This window comes from Phacochoerus africanus, chromosome 4, assembly GCF_016906955.1.
Source record: "Phacochoerus africanus isolate WHEZ1 chromosome 4, ROS_Pafr_v1, whole genome shotgun sequence".
Lineage (NCBI taxonomy): Eukaryota > Metazoa > Chordata > Mammalia > Artiodactyla > Suidae > Phacochoerus > Phacochoerus africanus.
The window spans coordinates 80,331,054-80,340,611 of record NC_062547.1 but is presented as its reverse complement, the minus strand read 5'-3'; the positions used below and the strand labels follow the sequence as shown (position 1 = coordinate 80,340,611).

At 47.5% G+C, this 9,558-nt stretch overlaps 1 protein-coding gene across 1 annotated transcript; it reads right to left on the bottom strand.

Annotated features, from left to right (window-relative positions):
• Positions 1–405: 405 nt before the first annotated feature.
• On the bottom strand, positions 406–4,644 carry NHP2 (NHP2 ribonucleoprotein). Its single transcript, XM_047777952.1, has 4 exons — positions 4,341–4,644; positions 3,917–3,986; positions 1,871–1,976; positions 406–787 (listed from the first exon to the last, which is right to left on the bottom strand). Exons 1-4 carry the CDS (start codon positions 4,573–4,575, stop codon positions 662–664), a joined length of 537 nt encoding a protein of 178 aa, XP_047633908.1. The 5' UTR covers positions 4,576–4,644; the 3' UTR covers positions 406–661.
• Positions 4,645–9,558: the final 4,914 nt, after the last annotated feature.

The following is a 9,558-nucleotide window of genomic DNA, read 5'->3' as shown; positions in this document are numbered from 1 at the left end:
TTTAGCTGTGTATATCTATTTAAAATGTACTGTGTGGGTCGGTAAATTGCTTCTATCAGCTTCCCAATAGCATTTAAGGCTCCTAGGGAGAAAGAAAAGAGGAATAGGGGTGCCCTTGACATAGCGCCTACAGGCTTCTCTGCAGTGGGATCTGGGCTCAGGTGCCTCACCCTGCAGCTCCCGCCTACTCTGGAAGCAGGAGTGGAGAGCTTGGGGGTGAGCAGCAGGGTTTGTTCTCAACTGGAGTCCAGCATTAGCCCTGGTGGCCAAGCATTAGCACTGAACTTTCTTGAGGTCCTCGGGTTCTGTAGTGAGAAAGGCTGCTTTGGCTCTTTTCCCCCATCAGCTCTTTGGCCCTACCAGGAGCTGCTACTTAAAAAAAAAAAAAAACCCACAGACTCAACATATTTTAGTTTTAGCATTTACTCCCCCCCCATCACATTCTTGGAACTATCTTCATTGAAGCTCAACAGGAAACTGCATTGATGGAGAAGATGCTGGCTTTGCCGTCATGAAATAGCTACTGGAGCTGTCTGGAAGGAATATGTGCTTCGGGGGACCACAGAGATGCTGTGAGTGTGGGCAGCAGGAGGGCAACCAGCTGACCTGCCAACAGCCCAACAGCTTCCGGAGCAGGTGCCCAGGGTGTTGCCTAAGTCCTTCACATGGGTGGAGGCAGGGCTTGCACCTCCTCCAGGCACTCGTCATAGGCCTCCTGGTATTCCTCATGGGGCTTGACCATTATCACACAGGTGGGGCGCTTGGAGCCGGCAGCTGCACCCAGGTCCTGCAGAGAAGGAACAGAAGGGCTATTTGGAAAGAAGGCTATATAACCTGTATACCAGGGAGTCATAAGCTGATGATCCACTGGCCTAATCCAGCCCATAGACATGTGCTAGTCAGTCAGTGTTAAAAATATTTTGGGAGTTCCCGTCGTGGCTCAGTGGAAACGAATCTGACTAGTATCCATGAGGATGCAGGTTCGATCCCTGGCCTCGCTCAGTGGGTTAAGGATCTGGCATTGCTGTGAGCTATGGTATAGGCTGGCAGCTACAGCTCCAATTCAGCCCCTAGCTTGGGAACTTTTGTATGCCGCAGGTACAGCCGTAAAAAGATCAAAAAGAAAAGAAAAGGAAAAAAAATTGAACTGGTTGCCACCGCTTTTTTTTCTTTTTTTTTTAAGGCCGCGCCTACAGCATAAAGTTCCTGGGCTAAGAGTTGAATTGGAGCTGCAGCTGGCCTACACCACAGCCTTAGCAACTTGGGATCCGAGCCATATCTGTGACCTACCCAATTTGCAGCAATGCTAGATCATTAACTCACTGAGCAAGGCCAGGAATCAAACCCACATCCTCATGGATACTAGTCCAGTTCTTAACCCACTGAGCCACAACGGGAACTCTGGTTCCCACCACTTAAACATGGCAAACTTTTGAATTGTCCAGCAATACTGGGCCTGTATTTTCATGTGGCAACTGTAAAAGGACTCTAGCCCAGCAAGTGTTGTCCCCTGAGGCAGGACCTATGCTTTCTAGGTCCCTGCCATCCTCTATTGGACCCCAGACTGGCCTCTGCTACGTAAGGATAAGGACAGCTCCAAGTCCCTAGAATACCTCTTCTGAACACTGTGCCCACGTAATAAGACTAACACATCCAAGTACACCTTCTATTTCATCCCCAACAGTCCATGGAGAAGGGAATTCCCATTTTACAAGAAGGAAATGGAAGTGCAGAGAGGTAACTTATCTGCCATCCCTCATCTAGGAAGCAGCAGAGCCAAGAATCCACCCAGGCCTATCTTTTAACTCCAAAGTTCATGCTCTTTCCCACTATGATCTGCTGCCACATACCTTATCCCAAGCCTCCTTACCGTCTTAGAGGGGATATAGACGTAGGGCAAATTCCGGTCTTCACACATAACTGGGAGATGGCAGTATACCTCAACGGGTAATGTGTCTCCTGCCAAAACCATGATCCTGAAATGAGAGAAGCCACTGTCATTTCCAGCTTGCTTGTTCCCTCTTTCAGTTATAAGTGCCACCTCTGAGCTGGCCATTGGGGGTACAGAGATGGGTAAGTTGGCTCCTGCCATCAAGGATCCCAATTATTAATGTGTGTCTCCATCTGGAAGATGTGTGTCTTCCATCTGGAAGTACGTGCAGATTGGTTTGGGGAGTGCATTCCTCTGGGAGGTGATCTCTATTGCTTGGCAACAAGTAAACCCACCAAGTGTAACAAAGGTATTGGGCTGAGACAAATGAGGTATGGGAGGGATGCCAAGCAGTAAGAGCTCAAAAAAGAAATCAGGAAGCAATACTTGAGAGGAGACCTGAATGATGAACATCGGTCAGGCAGCCCATGGAGGGGCTGAGGACAGGGAAAGCATTTTAAGATCCAGAGAATCAATGCAGGTTTGATCCTCAGCCTGGGGCAGTGGGTTAGGGATCTGGTGTTGCCATAGCTGTGGCACAGATCAAAGATCACAACTTCGGATTGGATTTGATCCCTGGCCTGGAAACTTCCGTGTGCTGCAGATGCTGCCAAAAATAAAAAAAATAAAAGGCACCTCAAACTTGTCTAAAACCAAACTTGTGATCTTCCTGTACAAACTCAGCCTCTTCACTGTTCACTCTCTCAGTGAGTAGGCCCTCTGTCCATTCGCCTGGAATCCATACCTCTTCACTGTATGTCCGAAAGTCCTCTCATCCATCCACTTTAATTCTCCCCATCTCTGCCATCACTAACCTAATCAAAATTGCCCTCACCTCTTCTGCACCAAAACAGTCTCCTATCTCAACTTCCCCATCTAGTCTTCCATCTCTGATCCTTCCCAAAGCTTCCAGAAACATCTTCTTAAGGTGTAAATGTAATTATGTCACTCCCTGGCTTTAACCCTCAGTGGCCTCCAAAGCTCTGAGTACAAAAACTAAACTTACCATGGCTTACAAAGCCCCATGAGAGGACAGCACTTCTGCCCACTACTACCCTCTCCTGCCCTGGGAATCACTTTCCTCTGGCAGAATGCTCCTCCCTCCCCCGCCCTGGGATTCACTTTCCTCTGGCAGAATGCTCCTCCCTCCCCCACACAAATTCCTAGAACTTCAGACCTCAGCTATCCCACCTAGCACCCCCCCCCATCATTTTTTATATCTTGAGCAACTACAATGTACCACACACTTCTGGAAAGGAAATAAAGCAGTGAGACGGTTCACCCTGTCCTCAAAGAACTTATTTTCTGATATAAGTGAGAGAGAAAGGGAGTAAGAATGTAAATAAGTAAGGAGGTTCTCATCGTGGCATGAACTGTGTATCCATGAGGACCTGGGTTAGATCCCTGGCCTCTGCCCTTGCTCAGTGGGTTACGGATCTGGCATTTCTGTGGCTGTGAGGTATGCTTGGGGATATAGCTCCGATTAGACCCCTAGCCTGGGAACCTCCATATGCCTTGGGTGCGGCCCTAAAAAGACAAAAAAAAAAAAGAAACGTAAATAAGTTCCTGAATCTGACAAATGCCAAATAGGGAAGATGTAGGGTAATGAAGTCATTCTCACCGCTCCCTGTACTTTTTTCCCTTCTGTAGTTGCCTATGACAACTTGTAATTGTGTGTGATTAATGTCACTATCTCCCTATAGCAAGTGCCTGAAAAGGGGCAGACAGTAAATAGTGGCTGCATGAATGAAGCTGGGATCTACCTGAAGTGAGTTGGCTTATATGACTGGCTTCCCCTGGAATTCTCTTTCCCCATGGCCGTCCCTTTGAGCTCGTGTAAGTGATGTATTGACATATGTGCTGAAAGGAATTTACCGACTAATCACCTGAATATCAGGGCAAGTCAGAGCACTTTTACCTACTAAGTAGGAGGGATACTTTCGTCATCATTTAGAAATGCAAAACCGGGCAGTAGGGGGTTCTTACCCTTTTTCGCCTTTGTTGATAAATTTCTGAACCTCCTTCACCCCGCGCCGAATCTGCTTCTGCTTTACGGCTGCAACGACAGGGGAATCAGCCCCGGGGGCCTTGGGCCGCCACCAGCGTCCCCACCCTGCCCGGCGTCCGCCGCATCTTTCTTTTTTAAAATTTTTATTTTCGGAGGCTGTAGATTTTCTTTAAAAAGTTTTTTTTATTATAGTTGACGTACAATGTTCTGTCAACTTATGCTATATAGCAAAGTGATCCTGTTATGTATTTATATACATTCCTTTTTCCCACATTATCCTCCAGCACAGGTTATTAAATATAGTTCCCTGTGCTATACAGCAGGATCTCATTGCTTATCCAATCCAAATGCAGTGGCTTGCATCTGCTAACCCCAAACTCCCAATCCATCCCACCACCGCACCTTTCTTGATGCATTTGTAGAGCTTCCGTGTCAGTTTGCGAGAAGCCAGGGGTTGCGCGATGGGGTTCAGATTCACCAGCAGTTCGTGATAAGTGCGCTCCCCGCAGCACGCATCTGCCTGAGCCTCCGGCCCGTCGGGATCTGCCTTTATTTTGGTCATGGCAGCAACTCGGCAACCAAATGCCCAAGAACCGAGTACACGCGGCCGGCGCTTCAGAAATCGCTTCCGGGTCATGCCCCTCTGAGGGAAGCAGTCAGTTCACGACCGCCAATTAGGAACCCAGGTCCCAGACTCTGACCAATCATCGATGCTAAACTCGTTAAATATAGAACGGGGGGCAAAGTCTCGGCGGTAGGGGCAGGACCATTCCCACAGCTGAGGCGGGGCGGATTAAGGCCGGAGTCCAAGGACCTCTGAGGGAGGGGGCGGAGCCCGGAGGGAGGCGGGGCCTGGAGGAGGAGAGGAGGGACTGGGACGGCTTCCTCGGCTCGTCTGAGAGTTGCGCGTCAACCATACTGGAGACGAGGGGGCGGAGGCTGTACCTGTGCGGGGCGTGACCAAGTCTAAAAGGACGAATCCTAGCTTAAAGGGCGGGTTCTGCTACCAGAGTAGTAGAGGTCGGCCCTGTGTGATTCCACACCTCCTTAGAATCTGATCCCTCCAATTGGCAGTGCCGAGCCTGGTCAGGTCCCGGGTCCAGAGCCGGTCCTGGTGGCGTATACCCTAGGTACTAAGGTTAAAGTAAAGCCTTAACTTAATTGATAACGATTTCTTCGTTCTAGCACGATTTCTCACGCTCTGCTCTCTTTCCTGGTAAGGGATGGCCCCATTCACTGAGTGCCTCGATCTGGACCGCTTTTCCCCAGAGAGCCGGTGACTTTCCCGCCCTTCCCGCAGAGACCTGCTCAGGTGTTACCCACGTGGGAGATTTTCCTGACCACACTTAACCTAAAATTCCAGTCCTTGGGAGTTCCCTTGTAGCGTAGCTAGTTAAGGATCCAGTGTTGTCACTGTTGCTTCTGTGGCGCGGGTTCCGTCTCTGGCCGCGGGAACTTCCACTGGCATGGGAAAAAAAAAAATTGCAGTTCAGGCTCACCTTGCATCGGCATCCCATAACCCTCTGTTTTCCTCATCGTTCCTACCACTGCCTGGCATCACGCACACGGGAGGCATTGCGGAGACAGCGGGAACTGCAGAAGGCTTGAACACTGAGGCTGAGAAGTTGGGGCGTCGTGGGGAGAGCTCTGAGTAGGCACCCTGTGTGTAGTTATCTGTAGAGGATTAGTGGATGGTGCCGCTGGAGAGGCAAGCAGGCCTAGACCAGGGTGGATCTTGTACCTCTGCCTTATTTCTTGTGTCCTATTGGGTGGATATTAATTAGATCGTTGCTGTAAGTCAGTTGCCTTGATCATGTGGTGTTAGGCCCTCCATTTTTGTGGTGGTGGAACAGCCCAGAAAGTGGAATTTTTTTTTTTTTCTTTTTAGTGCTTCACCCACTGCCTATGGAAGTTCCCAGATTAGGGGTTGTATCAGAGCGGTAGCCACAGGCCTACACCACAGCCACAGCAATGCCAGATCTGAGCAGCGTCTGCGACCTATAACACAGCTCACGGCACAGCTAGATCCTTAACCCACTGAGCGGGGGCCAGGGATCAAACCCAAGTCCTCATGGATCCTAGTCAGGTTTGTTATAGCTGAGCCATGATGGGAACTCCTGAAAGTGGAACTTTAGAAGTGTGCAGGTGGCTTGCCAGCGCATGGCAGTCAAGCCAACCGAAAGCCTGACCTTTTAACCTTGCAACCAAGTGCAGTCATTACATAATACTGTTTTTTAAAAAATTTTTTTTAGTATTTTAGGAGTTCCCATCCTGGCTCAGTGGAAACAAAACATTTAAAAATATATGATTATGGAGTTCCCTTTGTGGCTCAGCAGTTAACGAACCCGACTAGGATCCATGAGGATGCAGGTTGGATCCCTGCCCTTGCTCAGTGGGTTAAGGACCCGGCATTGCTGTGGTTGTGATATAGGCCAGCAGCTACAGCTCCGATTAGACACCTAACCTGGGAACCTCCATATGCCTCCGGTGCAGCCCTAAAAAGAAAAAAAAAAAAAAGTATTTTTTAATAAGAAAAATTAGGATGCAATCCATGCTACATAGATCCCAAGTAATTTCACAAACAGAAAAATGTATCAATTGAACATGTGTTATACAAGCAACAAAATTTTTTTTGAAAATAAGCAAAGTTTGTATGCACAATGTAACCAAAAATTGGCCTTTTAAGGAGTTCCCAGGTAACCCAGTAGTTAAGGATTTGGTGTTGTCACTTCTATGGCTTAGGTCACTGCTATGGCATGGGTTCTATCCCTGGCCCGGGAACCCATGCTATGGCATGCTATGCTATGGCATGGGTTCTATCCCTGGCATGTTGTGGGTATGCCCCCCCTCCCCCAATCGACCTTTTGAATGTTTTTACTTTGGAATTTCTTAAGAAAAGATAGCTTCTGGAGTTCCCATTGTGGCTCAGTGGTTAACGAATCCGACTAGGAACAATGAGGTTGTGGGTTCAATCCCTGGCCTTGCTTGGTGGGTTAAGGACCCAGTGTTGCCGTGAGCTGTGGTGTAGGCTGCAGACATGCCTCAGATCCCGCGTTGCTGTGGCTCTGGTGTAGGCCAGCAGCTACAGCTCCGATTCGACCCCTAGCCTGGGAATCTCCACATGCCACAGGAGCAGCCCCAGAAAAGGCAAAAACACACACAAAAAAAAAAAAAAGAAAAAAAAAGAAAAATGAAAGAAAAAAGATAGCTTCTTCTGAGTTTTAGGACCAGTGGTTGCTGTCAGCTTTGCCTTACTGTCCACCACTTCACTGTACCATTTCACACCCCAAGCCTTCCCCTGCCTTCTCCCTCCTCCCTCCTCCTGGGTCTGGCAATAATAGTCTGGCCCTTCCTGGGGACCCTTCCCCAAATGACCAGTGGGGCTGTGAGAGCAGAGCTCCTCTAAACATACAGCTGACAGGGCTCTGCAGGGTGGTTTTCTATTCCTCTTTCAGCCTTGTAGGGCGAGTGACAGTGTGCAAAGGGGAAGGTGCTCCCAGACGTGGGCACAGGGCAAGATGAACTCTGCAGAGAATTTCATTACAAAGAAACCCAATTCAAGCAAATTTGCTTGACTGACCTCACCAAGGTCTCAGTTATGAAGGCCTCTCAGTTCTCACATGGAAGGAAGGAATTAACATTTATGTGCCAAGCATATTACATATAATATCACATTCGGGGCTCACAAAGAATGTTTATTATTCACAATTTGCTGGGGCTTATAAAGGTGATCTCTCCAACAAGTGCACACAAAGCTGAATTTGAACCCTGATCTGATAGGCTCCAAGCTCATGCTTTGCTCATCTCCTGTGACCTGGTGTTCAACTTTATTTGCTTTTTTGTTTTGTTTGTTTTGCTTTTTTAGGGCCGTACCCTCGGCATATGGAAGTTCCCAGGCTAGAGGTCAAATTGGAGCTACGTGTGGCTGGCCTATGCCACAGCCACAGCAACGTGGGGTCTGAGCCATATCTGTGAACTACAGCACAGCACACAGCAATGCCAGATCCTTGACCCACTGATCGAGGCCAGTGATCGAACCCTTGGCCTCATGGATGCTAGTTGGATTCATTTCCGCTGCACTAAAATGGGAACTCCTTATTTATTTATTGGCTGTGCTCACAGCATGTGGAAGTTCCTGGCCACAGTGGTAACAACACTGAGTCCCTAACCACTAGGCCACCAGGGAACTCCAACTTCAGCTCAAAGGTTATGACATGTGTGCACAGTTAAAGTGCGGGAATCTTGGCCTGTCCAGGTCATAAGTGTCAGTTTTTTGGCTTTTGGGTTTTTTTTTTTGGTTTTTTTAGGGCCACACTCGTGGCATATGGAGGTTCCCAGGCTAGGGGTCTGAGCCAAGTCTGTGACCTACACCACAGCTCACAGCAACGCCGGATCTTTAACCCACTGAGCAGGGCCAGGGGTTGAACCTGCGTCATCATGGATATTAGATACATTTCCCCTGAGGCACAATGGGAACTCCATAAGTGTCAGCTTTTGAGACAAGCTTCCTTTTTGACAAGGAAGTGTAAAGAACAAATCTGTCCTCAGTAAACCACACTATTTTCACATTATGTAAATTCTTTTTCTCTTTCTTTCTTTTTTTTTCTTTTCTTTTCTTTTCTTTTTTTTTTTTTTTTTTTTTTTTGGCTACAGTGTGCAGTGGCTTGATGTGGGATCTTAGTTTCTGGACCAGGGGAATGCAGCAGTGAAAGCATCTTAACCACTAGACCACCAGGGAACTCCCACACACCATGTATTTCTAAAACTAGTCTCAGAGATCTGTGCCAGATCCAACGTGCTTTGTTGACTTTGCTGATCTTGTTTGAATGGCCACTTGAGTTTATTACTTGAAGTAATGTAGAATGGGTAATAATGTAATGGCCAGTGGGCAGTAGATCAGGGGTCTAAATGACAAATGACTGGGCAAGGCATTTAACCTCTGTAGGCTTCAGTGCCTTGACTATAAAATGAGAAAGTTAGACCTAGATGGGCTAAGATCCCTTCTTTTAAAAAATAGGGAGATTTTTAAAAATTGAGATATAATTTCTGTATCATACAATTCGCTCATTTAAAGTGGGAGTTCCTGATGTGGTACAACAGATTAAGGATCCGGTGTGTCACTGCTGTGGACCTGGTTACAGCTGTGGCACAGGTTCAATCCCTGGCCTGGGAACTTCTGTATGCCATGGACACAGCCAAAAAAAAAGTGTATGATTCAGTGGTTTTAATGTGTTCCCCAAGTTGTGCAGTAATCACCACAAGCAATTTTAGGATATTTTCATCGCTTCAAAGAGAGCCTGCACACCTTTTAGCTATCACCTTTCACCTGCTCATCCTCCCTAAACCTGAGTAACCCCTAATCTACTTTATGTCTCTATAGATGTCCCCATTCTGGATATTTCACAGAAATGGAATCACATAGCGTGTGGCCTCTTATGTCTGGCTTCTTTCACTTAACATTTTTTCAAGGTTTGCCTATGTTGTAGCGTGTGTCAGTGCTTCATTATTACGTGACAGTCCATTTTATAGATATACCACGTTTATGACCTATGTTGTTTCCACCTTTTGACTGTTGTGAATGGTGCTGCTATGAACATTTATATATGGGTTTTTGAGTTTT

What these genes read in the sequence shown, in the direction of transcription:
- NHP2 (XM_047777952.1), bottom strand. Translation starts at nt 4,575, where the DNA reads ATGACCCGGAAGCGATTTCTGAAGCGCCGGCCGCGTGTACTCGGTTCT. An exon ending in CTACAAATGCATCAAGAAAG is followed by an intron (nt 3,987 to 4,340) that starts GTGCGGTGGTGG and finishes CTGTCGTTGCAG; the next exon opens with CCGTAAAGCAGAAGCAGATT. An exon ending in TCTATATCCCCTCTAAGACG is followed by an intron (nt 788 to 1,870) that starts GTAAGGAGGCTT and finishes CCTTCTCTGCAG; the next exon opens with GACCTGGGTGCAGCTGCCGG.